Source organism: the organism of the source record quoted next, unplaced genomic scaffold (assembly GCF_019419815.1).
Source record: "Pyrus x bretschneideri cultivar Hongxiangsu unplaced genomic scaffold, Pyrus_bretschneideri_v1 Contig38, whole genome shotgun sequence".
NCBI lineage: Eukaryota > Viridiplantae > Streptophyta > Magnoliopsida > Rosales > Rosaceae > Pyrus > Pyrus x bretschneideri.
The window spans coordinates 4,429,085-4,448,991 of record NW_025999701.1 but is presented as its reverse complement, the minus strand read 5'-3'; the positions used below and the strand labels follow the sequence as shown (position 1 = coordinate 4,448,991).

The 19,907-nt window shown below is 36.2% G+C and overlaps 1 protein-coding gene across 1 annotated transcript; it reads left to right on the top strand.

The window, feature by feature from the left end:
- The first annotated feature begins 8,633 nt into the window (after nucleotides 1-8,633).
- Nucleotides 8,634-14,801, top strand: LOC103948026 (ABC transporter C family member 3). The gene is made up of 10 exons (XM_009359015.3): nucleotides 8,634-11,276; nucleotides 11,429-11,515; nucleotides 11,622-12,269; nucleotides 12,374-12,538; nucleotides 12,794-13,088; nucleotides 13,194-13,408; nucleotides 13,487-13,792; nucleotides 13,906-13,969; nucleotides 14,061-14,300; nucleotides 14,384-14,801. The coding sequence occupies exons 1-10, from the start codon at nucleotides 8,859-8,861 to the stop codon at nucleotides 14,491-14,493; spliced, it is 4,548 nt and encodes a 1,515-aa protein (XP_009357290.2). The 5' UTR covers nucleotides 8,634-8,858; the 3' UTR covers nucleotides 14,494-14,801.
- Nucleotides 14,802-19,907: the final 5,106 nt, after the last annotated feature.

The window sequence follows — 19,907 nt, the reverse complement described above, 5'->3', positions numbered from 1 at the left end:
TCTGTGGTGCCTGAATTTATTACCCAACAATAGGGCAGTAGTGAAAGCTTTGAGTATACCTGGTGCTTCCTCTTGTGATACCTTCCCATTTCCAGTAAGAAAGCCAGCAAACTGTCCGAACATAGCTGTATGACTGGCCTCATCCTTGCCTTGAGCTTGTGAACCTTCTCCATGTCCTTTACTTTGAAGATAGGCTGCAAATTCATTTATGAGTGACAATGGATTGGTAATGAATTCCATGGATCCTTTTGAGAAAGTAGGAGAGTGAGCATTAGTAAGTTGAGCCTTGGGTTGAGAGTGAAATTGTGAAGATCTTGGTGTCATCTTCCCATCTTTAGTAACTTTAAGCTTGAGTTCAGGATGAAGTTCCCAACACTTGTCTTCCATATGACCTACACCATTGCAGTATTTGCATTTTAGGTGTGTATTTCTTCCCTTGTACCCCTTTGCCTCTGAGTTCTTGTAATTTGAGGCATATGCACGAGTTTCAATCTTAAGTTGTGCTCAGCATTCATCACTTTCTTCCTTGCTTCTTCTCGTTGAATAATTACACAAACATTGTTGAAGGTGGGAAATTCTTGACTCATCAATATGTGACTCCTTAGGTCCACGTATTCGGAGTTCAAACTCCCTAACAACTGATAGATTCTGTCTTCCTCAGCTTGTTTCAGGAGAGTGGTAGGGTATGTGATATGAGGGAGATAAACATCCAACTCATTCCACATGGCCTTAAGACTCCCAAGACGTTGAACAAATGCCTTTCCTTCTTCTTGGGCACTAGTAATGTCCTTCTTAAGTTGAAAAACTCGTGCATAATATTTTTTGATATCCATACATATCCTACAAGGCTTTCCAAAGATCAAGTGATGAATTGTAATAGCTAAAAATCTCAGCAACATGTTTCCCCATGGTGTTGAGGAGTAAGGACATGACAAGCTGATTCTTGCAAAGCCATGCACTGTATGTTGTCAAGGAGTTGTCTGGAGCCTCTATGCTTCCATTGACAAACCCTAATTTCCCTCTGCCTCCGAGGGTTAGTGAAATAACTCAAAACCAAGGAAGATAATTGAAATCGTTCAAGAGAACTGAACACAAACGTTGATTGGTGTTAACCTCAATGTCTAAGAAATTTGGGAAGGGGCTATGCTGAGTTTCTTCATTGCGGTTTACTGAACTTTCTTTAACCATGGCTCAAAGATAAAAGAAATAACGCAGTGGCAAGAATGGCAGAGATAGGTTACTAAAGAACCCGCTTTGATACCATGTGGATATTTTAGCTTTAAGTTTCAATGTATTTCACTTAAGTTTAGGTACAAGATATAACGTATATATGAGAGAGGAATGAGAGAAGAAGTCCGGGTAGCTAGCTGCAACAAGCAGCTGACTAGAAGGAAGAAAAGAAGGCTATTTATCACAACGATTAGAGCTAACCTACCTCACCCAATCAGTCACCTTCCTTAGATTAAGGAAAGGCTTTATCTAATTTACATTATTCAGTCACTTTCCTTAAATTAAGGAAAAACATATTTATAACAAGTATGGGCTTAAGCTTACCCTAGAGATACACCCAAGGTAACTTACCCTAGAAGCTAACCTTAAACCCATCGGAACACACTTCAACACTTCATCCCTTCAACAGTTTTATTGAAATCCCAGATAGCTTTGTCGGGAGAGCGGAGGTGAGAAGAGAAGAAGTGGCGGAACAATAACAATATCAATACCAACAGCAAGAACAAGAACAACATGAGCAACAAGAATAAGAAGAGCAACAACAAAATGCTAACTCCGATGTAGATGTAAATTCGATCCCCATTCATACTTCCACAAAGGTAACAATTTCCAGACCGCATTCTACTCGGTCATATCTTCGTCACTCCAACGAGTATTTTGAAGGGGCTTTCTTATGCACCCATCGGAACTACGAGCTCATCCGCTGCTCTTAAGTTGTAGTCGAGCAGTCGAAACAACCTTTAGTTGTCTTAAGCCCACATGAAAAGGATAAGCATTTTCAGCCAATGCTAGTAGACTTAACAACTTGGAGCATGCTCAGGTTATAATTTGTGCGACTATTACTCCAACGAATTTAAGTCGTGTTGTTTCGAGAACATACGAGTTGATTCAGAATTGCTACCAAAATTGCTATGTTGTAAGTCTTATTTTCAACACTTAATCAAATTTTCTACTCTAACATATCTAAAATTGGTGCTAATCTAAGCTTTGTAGCATTGCCAGTGCATCCCACACTGACAGATGTCTAGATTCGTAGCTTATGATCTTCAATTAGATTGTAGTGCTTAACAATTCAACTTAAACTCAAATGAAAATGACTTTTTCGTGAAAGTTTTTCCAAATGTTAAAATAATTTATATTAAAACCAAATATCTTAATTAATTAGTTAAAGAAATTTGTTGGAAAAGGTTGATTTTAAGACCTAAAATAAGAAAAACAAATTTAATTAAAAATATTAGAGAAATTGGCAAGAGCAAAGAATCATAAAAGAAAATAGTTTTTGAAAATCATGTTGTAAAAGCACTAGGGTTCCGTCATCACCTTAGCAATCATACGTAGTTATTCCAATCATTTATGACTTGTGCATTCATATTTTGAAGGTTAGGTTTTCCTAAAGTATGCACTACTTAGACCGCCAGTCTAGAATGTATATCAAACATGTAACCCATATGTGATATTCATATCAACTCTAAACATATAAGACTCATTAAGCTTTGTGAAGACCCTTTGAAAAACTACACAACCTTAAGACGTAGTATTCATTTAAGTGAAATTACAATTATAAACCACAAGAAGCCTTCATCAATTTTAGGGATCGCCCTTTGACCAAAATTGCATCAAATTAATTTTCTAAATATCCTAATGGTTGCAAATCATCAAGACACTTAAATAGTTTAAACACGGTGATTAATAATTCAAAACCTGCATGCATAATATCACAAGCAAATTGAGAAAAAGCTACATATTCTTGTTAAGGCTCGTGGGCTCACCCTAACAAAAGAAAGTTAGTTACACATATTCATAATTAAAATCAAAAGGAATTTTATTGAAATAGAAAAAGATTGAAAACACCTTAAATGTAAATATCTGAAATCTCTAATCTTTGGCCAAATTCCTCTCTCAAAAATTGCATAGAAAAGAAGAGACTAGGGCCGGACAAAAAGCTTTATTTATACTATGACATTATAAATCCTTCCTAGAAAAGGTCTTAGAACAAAACTTGGAAACAAAATAACTTAAGAGAAACTAGGAAACACAATCTCTATTTGACAAGAAGAATCTACCAACAAACAAAACAGCCACGTTTTGGACCCTAGATAGCTCCAAAATACACCCAAGATGACTCTTTTTAAAACTTAAGTTGTCCTAAACATATTTCTAGAAGGGCTCGTTGTCAAAAAGACACCTTCTTAAAATCACTCTAAAATTCATCTGTTTAATTACTTTTTACTCAAGAGGAAGTCACATATTCTACTTTGAGAATATAAAACAAAGGATCAAAATTTTACTAAAATAAATACCAAAACATATGAAGAATAGGATAAAATATATAATATAAAATAGACTCATCACTCATCCTGGTCCTTAAAAATTGTCCTTACATTAGGATTCAGCCGAATGACTCTTCAACTTGATCCCTTAGGAGTCCTCCTCTTGTTAAAACTCGGCGGCCATCCATCGTGGGCCGGATATCAATGCTATTTGACATGGAGGAATGTCACTGCGCCGAAGATTAAACCCTATTACGAATTAACCACCTTCGGCCCAAACCCATTATTTCATGCCCAAACGAAAGTCTAATCATTAAACCACATTCTGTGCAGCATACTCCACCAAGATAGACGAAATTGTAGTCATTAATATAGGCTATAGCCAAAATAATTGTAAGTTCTGACCAGTAAGCAGTATCCAACAGTCCTAGTACTGCATAATGCGTTAAGTTAAATATGGTCCAAATATGTGTAGGTTAGTAGCACAATCAATCCCACACTAGCAATTTGAGTTATATTTCTCTTCATCCCAAGCTTTTTATATTTGTTAGACTATTAATTAAGTAGGCACATTATCTGACCTGTTATCTATTTAAGTTAATTATTAGTGTACAACTAAAAGTTTTATTAGTAGTCATTTATTACTACGGTCTAGTGATACTCCTTTTCATTTGTAAAAGAAAGGTCTTAGGTTTGATTCTCGTCAAAGGCGAATTTGAATCACATTATTGCTAATCTATTGTAAGACTTAGCCCACTATCTTACCCTTTAGTGTAGATAATATCGTTTCTTGAAGAAAAAAAAAATTTATTAGTAAGCAAAATGTTGTATTAGGCGAGCTATTCACATGTTCCTAAATTTCAAAATCTTTATTGAGGATGTAAACATTACTATTCAAATTGATTCATTAATAGCCACGAAGTACTACGGTCTAGTAGTATTCATCTTCACTTATAAGGAAGAGGTCTTAAGTTCGATTTTCGCTAAAGGTGAAGTTGAACCACATTATTGCTAGTTCATTGTCAGGCTTAACTCATTCTCCCATACCCTTAATATAGATAATATCGTATGTTAAAAAAAGAATTAATTAATAAACTCTATCGTTCTGACAAAAAGAAATATTGTAAACACATAACAAACACGTATGGAAGGAATCACACAAATAAAATTGTCTTGAATGGAAAACAGCATGTCTATAAAGAAACTAATACTCTCCTTCCTTTCTTTTTTATTCGTCCAGATGCTCTCCACTTATTCTCAAAAAGCGTTGAATGGAAGAGAAGGGATGATTGGCATTATATATATAGCTCTTTGTGCAAAGAGATTCTTATTTTTTGGAAAAAATAGGAATTAGGTATGGTGCTCACTTCACATCGAATTTCAACGATCGTAATCATCTATTTTGTTAGTCTCGATTGATAAATCATCACGTAAAAATTCAATTCAATTTGAAACCATTTACTTATTTAATTATCAAGATGAAATTTCATTGTTTATTATATAACAAAATATTCGTTAATTTCTTTGAACCCAATTAGATATCTTAAACATTTCTGATTTGACTAATATTTTGCAAAGATGATCTATGAGGTGCAACTTGAAACATAGATAGTTCAGATTGTTAAAGTTCGATGTAGTAGGGACCTCACAACTAATCCCTATTTTTATACAAAAATTAAGATCCTTTTCCTTAAAGATTTCACATATATATATATATATATATCTATATATAGCCATGCCAACTGACTTTAAAAGCAACTTTCCCTTGATTGTTGGCATGAATTGTCAACCAAGATTAATATTAACCTTGTGGTGCTCTTTCGAATAAAGGCAGAAGGTCAAACTAAATCTTTCCCTTGATTGTCTTTTTACTTATCTTCATGCGATTAAGACGAAGTGATTCATTTGTCTCAATGTATGTTTGAATAATATTGTATATTGTGTTCGTTAAAAGTAAAAGATATAATAGTCACGAAAAAAACTCGTTTCTTTTGTTTTGACAGAAATGAAAGAAACGAAAACCGATCATGAATAATTTATGCTTTACCTTCAACTCGAACATGGATTGAAGGTTAACGTCCCCTTATTGTTTCAGCAATGAATATTATTGTTTTGATCTAACGATATTTTACATTAAAAAAAGTGAAAGAAGTATTTAGGTTGTCTGTTATAACAATAGGTATTAAACTAAATTTAAAACTTTTACTTATAAATAATATTACTAAAAAAGATAAAGAAAAATCCTAAGAAGATTTTCTTAAAATTGGAATTCTTCATAGACTCTCTCTTTGCCACCTCGGTACACAATTTTCATGTCATCATCATAAAACAATGTGTCAACAAAATGAGATGGTGGAGAGTCCTAATTTGAGAGAGTCTCCTTAGCATTTCTCAAGGGTTGGACTCTCCGACACCTTATCTTCTTAACACAATTCTCGTGTCAACATTATAAAACATTATGCTAAAAAAAAAAAAGAAGTGGTAGAAAGTCCATAAAGAGTCCAACTTTGAGGAGTTTCCTTAGCATTTCTCAAACTTAAAAAGTTTAAAGGTGTTAACAACTTCGTCCATAAAGGGGGACATACCACTTCAAAACCATGGGAATTCAAAAAATGCATCAAAATTCAACATGGAATTTAATTATTAAAGAGATGGACCAAAGACCCACTCTAATAATATTAATATTGTCCACAACTTGATAATTATCACCTGCAGAATCTATCGGGTGAAATTTTTTCACAAAAGATTTCGGTGCTAATTGAAAAAGAGTTAAGATATTTAAATTATTCTTTTTTCAAAGATACGGTCAATATGCAATATTTCTACAATTTGAAATTTGGTATCCCACTTGACAAGCTTTTTCCAATACTTTAGTCAAAAGATGTGTTTGAAATTAAGTGAACATTTTGTGAACTTGAAATTAAGTCCGGGGGTGATGCTTGTCGAAGATTCAAACTTGTCAGTTTTCTTGCTTTGAAAACAAACCACAAATGTCTAAGGTCTCGTAAATAGAATAAGTAATGAACTGACCTAAGAGTGATTAGAAAAGAGATAACCCCACCATAATCTCATCATCATGTGCGTTTTTATGGAATAATTAATCCTTCCAAAACAATTAGGATAACCAATCAACCACTTCGACCTTGCCACTCCAACCCCAAGATTTGACCCTTAAGACACATCATAGTGCAAAGGCAACGATGTTAATTGAAAATTAAGAAATGCTATGGAATCTATGTTAGCTCACTGTTTAATGTCAATTTTCATGTCAATATTATAAAACATTGTGTAAAAAAATAAAGTGGCAGAGAGTTCATGTAGAATGAGTCTCTTTAGCATTTCTCTTGAATGTTTTGACAAAAATAACCAACTTACAAATTACAAATTTAATAAACAACTTACCAATAACAATTTAATCAACAAATCATAATGATAATAATTACTTGACATAGCGATCTCCGTCACGTGAGAGCATCTCCAGTGGAGTCTCTAAATAAAGACAATCACTGTATAAAATGGGTATTAAACAAATATAGGGACAAAATGAATCTCTAAATGGACTAGAAAGTGAGTCCCTAAAGTATAAGACTCCCCAGATACATAGTGTATGTCCTCACAATCTTGATTGAACTTTTTAATGCTTTTAATTTTAATGTCTTTAATTAATTAAAAAATGGTTAACATAAACAAAAAAGGCTAAATTGGATTAATGGTCCCCGTAGTGATAGGTTAATAGGAAGATAACCCCCGTGGTGAAAAAATTCGGATTTAAACTCTCGTGGTGAAGTTTGTTAGGATTTAAGCCCAAAATTAACATTTCCGTTAACCCACTCCGTCTTTTTTCTAGATTACCCTATGAATATTTCCTAATAGCTAATTGAGCCTGCAATTAACTATTAATCCAATTCAGTAAATTAATCATTAATTTGTTGGCTGGTTTTGTTAGATTGATTTCTTGATTGGTTTTGTTGGCTGTAGAACTGATGAAATCAAAACCAATCAAGCAAAAAGAGGAGCATGAAACGATGGGTTGGACTAATTCATTGAGAATCACACACCAATCAAGCAAAACAAAACCCAAGAAACACGAAAAGAGGAGCAACAAGCATACCTCATCATCATCCACTGAAGAATTATCTGTGTTTCAGGTTTGATTGTTTTATCTCAAAAGAAAAAAAAATAACGAAAGGAAGCTAAAGAGAGAGAGGAGAGAAAGGAACAGGATTTCTCAGGCATGTATGAAGAGAACGAACAGTGTTCTGTTAAGCACGACATTTTCAGTCGGCTCCAGAAGAGAGAGGTTATGTGCTTCTGTGATTTCGATAGGTAAAACTACAGCTACAATGTGGGCTCGACGCCCTCATAAATCTTTATTTCTCAGATTAATTATTTAAATTTGCTATTAATTTCTCTTATTTTGGAGCTGAAAATTATTAGTTAATTAACTCATATGTTCCATAACTATAGCTATGACTCTATGATTTGGGTGCTGGGATGCAGATAAATATCCATTGATTTGCTCCAGGCCGAAAATCTGGAGAGAAAATGAGAGAGAGAGAGAGAGAGAGAGAGATGGGATACTAAGAACCAGGCGGGGGGAGGCAGAACCAAAGAACCAAGGTGGAAATGTTAACAGAAGTTGACATCAATGTTAATTTTGGACTTCGATTCTAACGGAACTTCATCACGAAGGTTTAAATCCAAAATTTTTCACCACAGGGATTATCATCCGATTAACCTATCACCACAGGAATCATTAATTCAATTTAGCCAACAAAAAAATATGCACTTTGAGTGGAAAACAAAGCCATAATCTTGATTGAATATTTTAATGCTTTTAATTAATTAAGAAAAAGTTAACATAAACAGAAATTGCAGCTAATCAAATTATCACTTAAAATCATGCAAGTGACCTTTTACCGCAGTGGTGGAAAGATGTTAAGCCCTTGCATGACGGCATGGTTTCAAACCTTGTCAATAGCAAATCTAACAAAATCTATCGTTTGATAAAAAAAATATCACAAAAAATCATAAAAACTTCAAATTTAAGAATTCAGGATTCTACTATTAGAACTTTACTAATGAAGACAATATTCCTCTAAAGACACTCTTTTAATCCTTAAATAAGTACACAAAAATAATGGTGGGAGTCCCTAAATAAGACATTCATTGGAAATGCTCTGAGTCTTGGGCACTACGTTAGCCACCTCCCCGGGAAAATTCAACTTTGACATTTCACCCCTTTCTCCCTCTCCATTCTCACAGTTCCACTCGTAGAGCGATCTCTCTCTCCACTCTCACACCTCTCTCCCCCCTATATAAACAACACTAAAAAATCTTCGTCCAACAACAAAATTCATGGAGTTTATTGGTTCATCAAACCACGGTATTCTCTCAACCTTCTTCTCACACGACGCATCACTGATGCATCCAGGTACCCATTTTCTGCTCAACCCAGTTTTTATACGTGCGTTTTCTGGTTCATTACACATAGTATTGGTATTTGTGTTGTTCTTCTCTTGGTTGTGGAGGAAATTCAAGGGGGGTGATGGAGGAGGAGGAGAGGCTCCGAAACAGAGGTTTTCGAATAGTCAAAATTCGTACTACAAGCAGGCTTTAATTTGTACTTTCTGTGTTTCCGGGTTTAGTCTTGTTTTTTGTTTATTGAACTACTTTTCTTGGTACAAAAATGGTTGGTCTGATGTAAAAGTAGTAACCATTTTGGATTTAGCTGTTAGAACACTCTCTTGGGGTGCAGTTTGTGTTTATTTGCATACCCAGTTCTCCAATTCTGCTGAATCCATTAACTTCCCAAACTTTTTGAGAGTTTGGTGGGGTTTCTATTTCTCTATTTCTTGCTATTCCCTTGTCATTGACATTGTTCTTCACAAGGACCGTGTTTCGTTGCCAGTTAAATCTTTGGTTTTCGATGTTGTCTGCGTTCTTTCGGGTTTGTTTTTCATGTATGTGGGGTTTTTGGGGAAGAAAGAGGGCAGAGATTCTGTTCTTGAGGAACCCCTTTTGAACGGTAATCGTAGTACTGGTTTAGGTAATCATAGAGAGTCAAATAAGTCGAGAGGGGGAACAAATGTTAACCCTTATTCGAATGCTGGAATTTTCAGCATTCTTACTTTTGCTTGGATGGGTCCTCTAATTGCGGCTGGCAATAAGAAGGTGTTAGACCTTGAGGATGTTCCTGAACTAGATAAGGTTGACAGTTTATTTGGGTCCTATCCTCGTTTTAAAAGTAAGCTTGATGTGGGGTGTGGTGGGAGCGGCAAGGTTACCACACTTCACCTGGTGAAGGCATTAATCTTCTCAGCCTGGAAAGAGATTCTCTTGACCGCTTCATCTGGGATTTTTTACACAATGGCATCTTATGTCGGTCCATATCTGATCGACACACTTGTTCAATACCTCTATGGGCGACGGCAGTTCAAAAATGAAGGCTATGTTTTGGTTTCTGCATTTTTGTTTGCAAAGCTAGTGGAGTGCCTCACTCAAAGGCACTGGTTCTTTAAGACGCAACAGGCAGGAGTAAGAATCCGAGCAGTACTTGTTACAGCCATATATAACAAGGGTTTGACCTTGTCATGCCAGTCCAAGCAGGGCCACACAAGCGGTGAGATAATCAATTTTATGACTGTCGATGCTGAGAGGATCGGTGACTTCACTTGGTACATGCACTATCCATGGATAATCCTTATACAAGTTGGCTTGGCCCTAGTGATTTTGTACATAAATCTTGGTCTTGCAGCTATCGCAACATTGATTATAACGATAATTGTTATGTTGGCAAATGTTCCCTTGGGGTCCTTACAGAAGAAGTTTCAGGACAAGTTAATGAAGTCAAAAGATAAAAGGATGAAAGCAACATCTGAGATCTTGAGGAACATGAGAATTCTCAAGCTTCAAGCATGGGAGATGAAGTTTCTGTCTAAAATTAATGAGCTCCGGAAGTCAGAGGCAGGATGGTTACGAAAGTTTGTTTACACTTGGGCCATAACCTCATTTGTCTTCTGGGGTGCCCCAACATTTGTGTCTGTGGTCACTTTTGTTTCTTGCACGCTTTTGGGAATCCCACTCGAATCCGGGAAGATCTTATCTGCACTTGCAACGTTCAGGATTCTTCAAGAGCCTATTTACTGTCTTCCAGATACAATTTCAATGATAGCACAAACTAAGGTATCTCTTGATAGAATTGCATCATTCCTTTGTCTTGATGACTTGCAGCCAGATGTTATAGAGAACATCCCAAGAGGTAGTTCTGATACAGCAGTTGAGATAGTCGATGGGAATTTCTCTTGGGATTTATCTTCCCCTAATCCAACATTGAAGGATATAAATTTCAAAGTGAGCCGTGGTATGAGAGTTGCTGTTTGTGGTACTGTTGGCTCGGGCAAGTCGAGCTTACTTTCTTGCATTCTGGGAGAAGTTCCAAAGATATCTGGGACTCTTAAGTTGTGTGGGACCAAGGCCTATGTTTCTCAGTCACCATGGATACAGAGTGGAAAAATAGAAGAAAACATATTGTTTGGTAAACAGATGGACAGAGAAAGTTATGAGAGGGTTCTAGAAGCGTGTTCATTAAAGAAGGACCTGGAAGTTCTATCGTTTGGTGATCAGACTGTTATAGGGGAGAGAGGAATCAATTTAAGTGGCGGGCAGAAGCAAAGAATACAAATTGCACGTGCCGTATACCAAGATGCTGATATTTATCTGTTTGATGATCCTTTTAGTGCCGTTGATGCTCATACAGGATCCCACCTTTTTAAGGTATTTTATTTCTCTATTCTAGTATGATTCCATATGTAATAAACTGAATCTGCAAAGTTATTCGCATCATCGAACTATTGACATATGCATCAATAATATTCTTTGGTTTGACACTTCACGATTGATTTATTTAATTGACAATTGCACAACAGGAATGTTTGCTAGGCCTGTTGAGTTCGAAAACAGTAATTTATGTCACTCATCAAGTGGAGTTCTTGCCGGCTGCTGATCTTATATTGGTAAACTATCCACAGAGGTTTTTTTTTCTTTTTTGAAATTCCAATGCATAATACGTGATACTATCTACTTGGTATATGTCCACTCAAAGTTACTCCTTGTCATCAGGTCATGAAGGACAGAAGGATTAGTCAAGCTGGAAAGTTCAATGACATTCTGAATTCCGGAACTGATTTTGAGGAACTTGTGGGAGCGCATGAGGAAGCTTTGTCCGCGGTTAATTCTGTAGAGGAAGGGCCTGCTGAACAAATAAGTGTTAGCAAAGAAGAAGGAAATTCGGCTAGTACTAATGGGGTTGTCCAAGAAAAAGAAAGCAGTGATGTTCAAAATAGTAAAACAGATGATGTAGGTGAGCCAAAAGGGCAGATAGTTCAAGAAGAAGAGAGAGAGAAAGGTCGAGTTGGGTTTTCAGTGTACTGGAAGTATATCACCACAGCTTACGGAGGAGCTCTTGTGCCTTTTATATTGCTTGGACAAATTTTGTTTCAGATCCTTCAAATTGGAAGCAATTACTGGATGGCTTGGGCAACTCCCGTGTCTGAGGATGCGAAACCTGCTGTTACAAGCTCTACACTGATAATTGTATACGTTGCTTTGGCTATTGGAAGTTCTTTTTGTGTGCTCTTCAGATCCATGTTTCTTGCAACAGCTGCGTACAAGACAGCAACTATACTCTTTAGTAAAATGCACCATTGCATTTTCCGTGCTCCAATGTCTTTTTTTGATTCAACTCCAAGTGGACGAATCCTAAACAGAGTAAGCGAAATATATTTCTAATATCATGCCTGATTGGTGGTTCAAAGCAAAATATATTTCTAAAATCAGTATTCGAATCAATGTTGCTCAATAATTTCTTGCAGGCTTCTACTGACCAAAATGTTGTGGACATGAACATGTCAATTCAACTTGGGGCCCTTGCTAACTCAACGATCCAGCTTGTAGGAATTATTGCAGTGATGTCACAGGTTGCATGGCAGGTTTTCATCATTTTTATCCCCGTGGTTGCAATCTGTATCTGGTATCAGGTAATTCTTCTAACTTTGTCCGAATGCTCCTATCTTATACGTTGTACTGATAGGTCAACTTATCACATGAATTCAACTGTGGAAAATACTTCATTTTTAATTCTTATGTTGTTCATGCTCTGTTGATGCTCTTTATTCATACCTATACATGCTTGAACTTGGCTTCCTTATTGACCCAAAAGTTTCCTCCTATTACAGCCTGGAATATATAAGAATCATGTTAAATAAAATGCTCACGAATTTATATTGATGCAGCAATATTACATTACTTCAGCAAGAGAACTAGCACGGTTGGTTGGAGTATGCAAAGCTCCAGTGATACAACATTTTGCCGAAACAATTTCAGGGTCAACAACTATTAGAAGCTTCGATCAAGAATCAAGATTCAGGGATACAAATATGAAATTGAACGACAGTTTTGGTCGGCCTAAGTTCCATACTGCAGCTGCAATGGAATGGCTATGTTTTCGCTTGGATATGTTGTCATCTATCACATTTGGATTTTCTTTGATTTTCTTGATCTCTATTCCAGCGGGGGTAATTGATCCAGGCAAGTGATATTCATCTTTTGTTTTACCGGTTATTCTTGAAATAATTGTTTGCAAATCTATAAATTCTCTCTTTTCTTATTTGGTTTGCATTTTTTACCCTAAAGGCATTGCGGGATTGGCTCTCACATATGGACTTAATCTAAACATGTTGCAAGCTCGGTGTATATGGAATCTTTGCAATGTAGAGAACAGAATAATATCAGTGGAGAGATTACTACAGTACACTAATATTCCCAGTGAACCTCCTCTTGTAATAGAATCCAATCAGCCGGATCGTTCTTGGCCATTACTTGGAGAAGTTGATATCTGTGATCTTCAGGTACCTTCTGTTCTGGTTTATTTCTTCATACGATATAGGATCAGTCATGTTTATGACTGTTATTTCATGTTTATGTAGGTTCGCTATGCTCCACACATGCCACTAGTGTTGCGGGGTCTCACCTGTACCTTTCTTGGGGGAATGAAAACTGGGATTGTGGGGAGAACTGGCAGTGGCAAATCAACTCTCATACAGACCCTTTTCCGGATTGTGAATCCTTCTACCGGCAAAATTTTGATAGATGGTATTGATATCTCTTCAATTGGACTGCATGACTTGAGGTCTAGGTTGAGCATTATCCCTCAGGACCCAACCATGTTTGAAGGGACTGTAAGAAGCAATCTCGACCCGCTTGAAGAGTACACAGACGAACAAATTTGGGAGGTTGGTTGGTTACATTGATGATCGGAATTTTGTTCCCTCGAAATGTTCTTCTGTATCTGATTTTTCAGTTCCAAATCGGCGTCACTCATTAACATGTCTTTTATTTGTTTTAGGCCCTTGATAAGTGCCAACTTGGAGATGAAGTTAGGAAAAAGGAAGGAAAGCTGGATTCCACAGGTTTGTTCTTAATTTAGAGGCTATAGAGATGCTCTCAATTTCATGCTATGTCATGGAAATTATTTGTGCTTATGTTCAAGAATTGCTGCAGTTAGTGAGAACGGAGAGAACTGGAGTATGGGTCAGAGACAGCTGGTCTGCCTTGGCCGTGTGCTCCTGAAGAAAAGTAAGGTTTTGGTGCTTGATGAAGCTACTGCATCGGTTGATACGGCTACAGATAATCTGATCCAGCAGACCATTCGACAACACTTTACTGACTGCACAGTCATTACTATTGCGCATCGTATAACTTCTGTTCTTGACAGTGACATGGTTCTGCTTCTAAGTCACGGTTAGTATTGCCATATGAATCCATCCAACGTTCCTAGTGATCCCCTTAGTTTTTACTTTAACGTATTTTTTATCGTGTTGCAGGGCTTATTGAGGAATATGATTCTCCAGCAAGATTGCTGGAAAACAAATCATCGTCCTTTGCTCAGCTCGTGGCAGAGTACACAACGAGGTCGAATTCCAGTTACGAGTAGTTTGAATGACAATTAACAGTCCAAATCTTCACTGTTCACTAGTCAACTGGGAAACTGTTTTGATAATGTCGAAAATAATTGGCGAGTATGGTCTTACTCGCGAGTACCGAACCAACAGAATCGAATGATCAAGCTGCAGCTTGCAAGTGTATTTTTATATGCTATATTTTCTGTTACAAATGTGTTACGATTAAGCACATTACATTATTCCAGTAATGGTATTCTCAGAGTTAATGTAGCTGTCAAATTTTGTGCTTCCAATGAAATCTAGAATGTCTGGTTTTAATTTACCAGCATTCAGTTGTGGATCCTGAGTCGTGCTGTTTCAATCAGGAATCTGGATTAAATTTATATTAAATACCAAGCTGGGCATAGGCTGTAAGAAAAAAAATTACAAAGTTCAGTTAAATATTTTAGGATAAGCCACAAATTTTATTGCAAGTGAGCTTCTGACTGAGGGGATGTATTCAATTTGGAGCTTAAAAGTTTTTAATAGTATAAATTTATACATACTCAATCAAGATTTTGAATGAATCTATAGAAGTTCACAGGTATTCAATCAAGATTTTAAAAAGTATAAAACTTTACAAAATTAGATTGCATTCTTTCAAGATTTTAAAGTAGTTCATAAAACTCCATATATTCAATCACGATTAGATTTTAAACTATTTAAATGATGAAATATTTTAATGGATTTGGAGGGTTTTTATACTTTTTTTTATTTATTTTGGGAACTTTAACAAAAAGCTCATGGTACTGTTTATTTTAACGAAAACCCACATTTTTACACTAAAAAGTCAATTCTAGTACTATTCGTTTTACCCTTTATTTTGTCCTTATCGTTAAAACTCAAAGTTTTCAAGTCATTTTTATTAATTTTCCTTTTTTATATAGGCTTTGGGAAATCAAACCTCAACCTCTAAGATTTGTAATGATTTCATCCAAAATTCACATGGAATGTGTGGAACACCATTAAACTCCATGAATTTATAACTCTTCTAAACTTTTTCAAATTCTCAATAGAATACGACATGGGAAATTACCATCTTGTCTTCAAGCTTTTTCTTTTTAGAATTTTATAAGTTCCCTTACACTCTATTTGGATGAGAAAATTTAAGATTGCTAGGAAATTTTAAAATGATGGAATTTTATTTTTCTAGATTTTGTGAATTTTCTTGTTTGGCTAGCCTAAAAGAACAATGGAATTTGAATATGGATTTTGTAATTTTTAATCTCACTTGTGTTTAGAAATTGCGTCTATTTACATGAAATTTAAACTTAGGAATTGGAAGTCTCAAATTCCAAGTTTTTTTTTCCACGTGAAAATTCTACATTTCTATGTTTATGAACCCAAACAAGAGAATTGGTCTATGCCAAATTTATAAATTCTGACTTTTGTCAAAATTCTAAGTCTATTTCTGTCATGCAAACATAGTGTTAAAACACAAGGTTAACTTTGAGGGTTTAAGATTTTAGAAGGTCCATCATGGTTTTGGAGTTGATCATTTTGCGTGTATGGTTTTACGGCTGGTTTGGTATTGTTGTGCTTTGAAAAAAAATTGATTCTGCTATGCTGTGAGAATAAGCTTATTTTTTCTACTTCACGTTTTCAACTTTTTTTCACCCATAACTGTGAAAATAAGCTGTTTCTAAGTGTTTCCCAAACACTTTTTTTAGCTCAACTTTTTTTTATATACCCACTTTTTATATAAGCACATCAGTACGAAACCAATACTTAGAATGTACTTTGGAGGAGTTTAGGGTTTAAGGTGTAGGTCAACGGTGCCCAAAATCCAGGAACTAGACCCTATACCCTGAGCGATTAACGTAGTGAAATTTTTTCTTCTAACAAAAGTCTTACGTATGCATGTTAGTCACAATTCATTGTTCATTGAGAATGTTAATTGGCTATGGCCTTGTAATAGTAAAGTTGGACGTTATTGTCATATTAACTAGCAAATTAGTTTGACTTTTTAACTAGTATCTAAACTAAAAATTATAGTATTTTAGCTTAAAGTTCTTTTGAATTTGGTATTTAAACTAAAAGGTACCTTAAATTTATTGGAATGGTTGGAATTTCGACCACAAATGCTTGCTTGGTGGGTTTGAAAAGCCTCCAATATGAGCAAACGTGGATTAGGCAAGTTGGTTAGGGTAATGTGCTTGCACAACTCAAGTTTGGATCTATCATTTCCATAAATTAGAGCAATTTAGAATATCTTCTTAGGCAACGGTAACACCGCTGATAGATTGATATGGCCCTTCACAAAATCTGGTGAGTTCTGTGTCAAACTAGGCATCATTGGGCTCATTCCACAACTTTGTCTAAGGCTAGCTCCAACAAGCCATGCTCGTCTCACAGTCTTAATCCGGACATATGGCAAAGGATTTGGGGCTGCAACACTCTACCTAAAATCAAGCTCTTTCTATGGCGATTGATCGTGCACTCCCCACCTTTGATTGCTTATTCCGTAGGAAGCTAAGCCCCAATCCCGTGTGCCCCATATGCAAAATGCACCCTGAAACTTCAGCATATTTGATCTTTCAGTGCCAATGGCCTGAAAGGGTGTGGTTTGGTAGAGACGTGGCCTATAAACCCAATCTCACTTTCACCTCACCCCTTCAACGACAAGTTCACCCTTATGATTAATTACTTAAAAAGTAAAAAGCCATTATAAATAAATAGAAAAACAAATCAAATTAAACATTAGAAAACAAAATGTAGCAAAACCTTATGCATCTTCTTCTTCCCCTTCGAATTTTTTTCTGACCACAAACATTTCACCCCACCAATTAACAGTAACATACAGTTTTTTGAATGATATCAATAAAACATAAAACAAAATTGTTTTTCCAAAAGTGAATTTTATTCCCATTTCCAGTTACAAACTTTGGTAAGGCAAGAAGAACAGTGAGAGGACTATGAACCAAACTGAGTTGCAGTACACTTCCAGCGAGAGGACTGCGAATCGAATTTGAGGTGAAATGTGAAATGTTGACCCGCACAGAGTTCTGGAGTTGAATTTTATATCTTTTCTAGGGTTGACTTGCCCCCAGTGTACTTCTCCCCCGTCTTGGGACTTTGTCATGCTCGTCAGAGAGGCTGTGTCGTTGTCGAAGCTATTGGCTCCACCGGAATAGTGTTGGACTGAGTTAGTCCAACATCACAGGATCTAAAAAGCAGAAGGGATGTGCAATTAGCACATATCCCCTTCGGCAAAAAAACGATAACAAAAAGTTAGGTCGAGCTCTTTGTTTCATGGTAAAGCGATTTAAACTTTTCAAAGTAATAAGAGATTAGAACAAAACAAAATAAAGGTATTGGAAACCCTCCCTTTTTGTTTCCTCTAGGAAAACCTGAGCACTGTGATAAAACTCTTATTCCCATCATATGGAGTTGGAATTCGTGATTCTTCAATCCGTCATGAGGTAGTTATGACTGTCGTCCTTATTTTTGTTGTCGCTCACATATAGGATTTTTACCATCACATCAACACCTATTTGATTACAAAAGATCTCTTTTTTAAACCTTAAGTGGTCCTTAACAAATCCCCTAAAGGAACATTCCTCAGAATATGTCATCTTGACCTTCAAAATTCCCAAAACATCCCGAAACATCAATCTGGAAAAGCTGCATGCTAGCCTTTCTTTTCTTTGCCACTGCCAAAATGGCGTGGAATTAAATTCTGGAATTTTGACATAATTATCTTGAAAATCTCACAAATCCACTCTAATTGAATTTGCTCCAAGATTCCTTCGTTTGATCACTTTTTGCCCAAAGTAGATTCGCATGTCGATATAGTGATTTGGACGGGGGAATATGAATTCACTCTCAATGATACCACCGATTATTGGAAACGAATTTGTGCACATCTATGGACGGAGGCGAGAACGAAGTCGGAATTATCTATGATCCCCGACGAGGAGAGAATGGGGTTAATTGGGGGATGTGGTTGAATTCGCAAAGGACTGCCTATATATCGGGAAGGAGAATCAAACCACAAGTGTAGTTCCATGAAAGAACTGAGTAAACCATCATTGACGAATAGCCTATAGCGGGACGTTGGGAGGTAAATTCTCCATGGACATGTCTACGCATAAACGGCAACGTATGAGCCTTTATTAGGCATAGAGAGAATAAATGTGTTGCGGTTTTGTAGAGGGATATATTTGACTGTAGGTAGATATCTATTATAGTTTTGTAGAGAATAAAGTGATCGTCCTAAAGAGAGATATAGTTGTTCTCCTAGGAAGGTAGATAGCTGCCTCTTGAAAAATACCCAAGCTAGTGTATTTATAAGAATCTTGAGAGTTCTTGTAGGGAAAGTAATCTTCATCAGATTAAGAGACTATGTAGTAGGAAATCTAGGATGAGATACCCAATCTTCCTAGAATTATGACTATGTTGCCTAATCCCTAGGATATCATAATTTGACTTTAATTAGGGTTTCCATGGGAGACAAGTAATATCTTTAATGTGGTTAAGCCTAGTCTGTCTGACTTCACTTGGTATTCCTACTTCATATGACTAAGGCTAATTCGATTCTAACTAGGGCTTATCTAATCTGACTAGGACCCCTTAGCTTGTTGGCCTAAACATTACGTGCAATGGGCATCCCAGTTTTCTTTGCTACCTAAGGTGTCACATGTCTTGGTTTTAGAAAATTAGGGTCCCACATTATGCAAATTAGAGAAGAGCCATGACTCAAGCTTCTATGTTTTTCGAGACAAGCATGGTCGATCCTAGTAGGCCTTGCCTATCATTCTAAAGCTCAACAGGGTGTGGTGGCTTAATTTGGTTCTAAGCCATTGAGTCCATGATTGGCCTCATGAGGCATTAGTATTTCGATCCACCTTACTCCAGTCGAGAAAAATCATGGTCCCACAAATGCCCTAGACGATGCATCGAAGGGCGTTCTCTTAAGGATAGATAGTTACCCAAGGACTATACCTTTCGAAGTAAATCGAAATAGCTTGTCGTTTGGAATTCTTTGACACTTGTCAATCTGGTTTTACTACTAATGCTAGGTAATGAAGATTTTCTAAAATCATGAGTGTGATTTTGGAAATCGTGCCATTAAGACATTAATTATGATGGGTTGTCATATTACGTGTGCACGATGTGACAACCCATCCCTAATTCTATGATTTTATAAATTTTTAAAATGTGAAATTACAAAAATGCCCTAGAGGCAAGGGTATTGACTTTCGTTGATAAACGTATAGTGAGACGTACAAAATATTCTTTTAGCATATTCTTGAAGTACTTAACGATACCTATGCATAGGCGATGATGAGTAGATTTTATATTATATATTAGTATATTTTGGTTAATATTTGGAAGAATTTTGATACTTTGAATTGTATTTTCAATATATGACTTTTGACTTCTTCTGGAGAAAAATATGGACAAA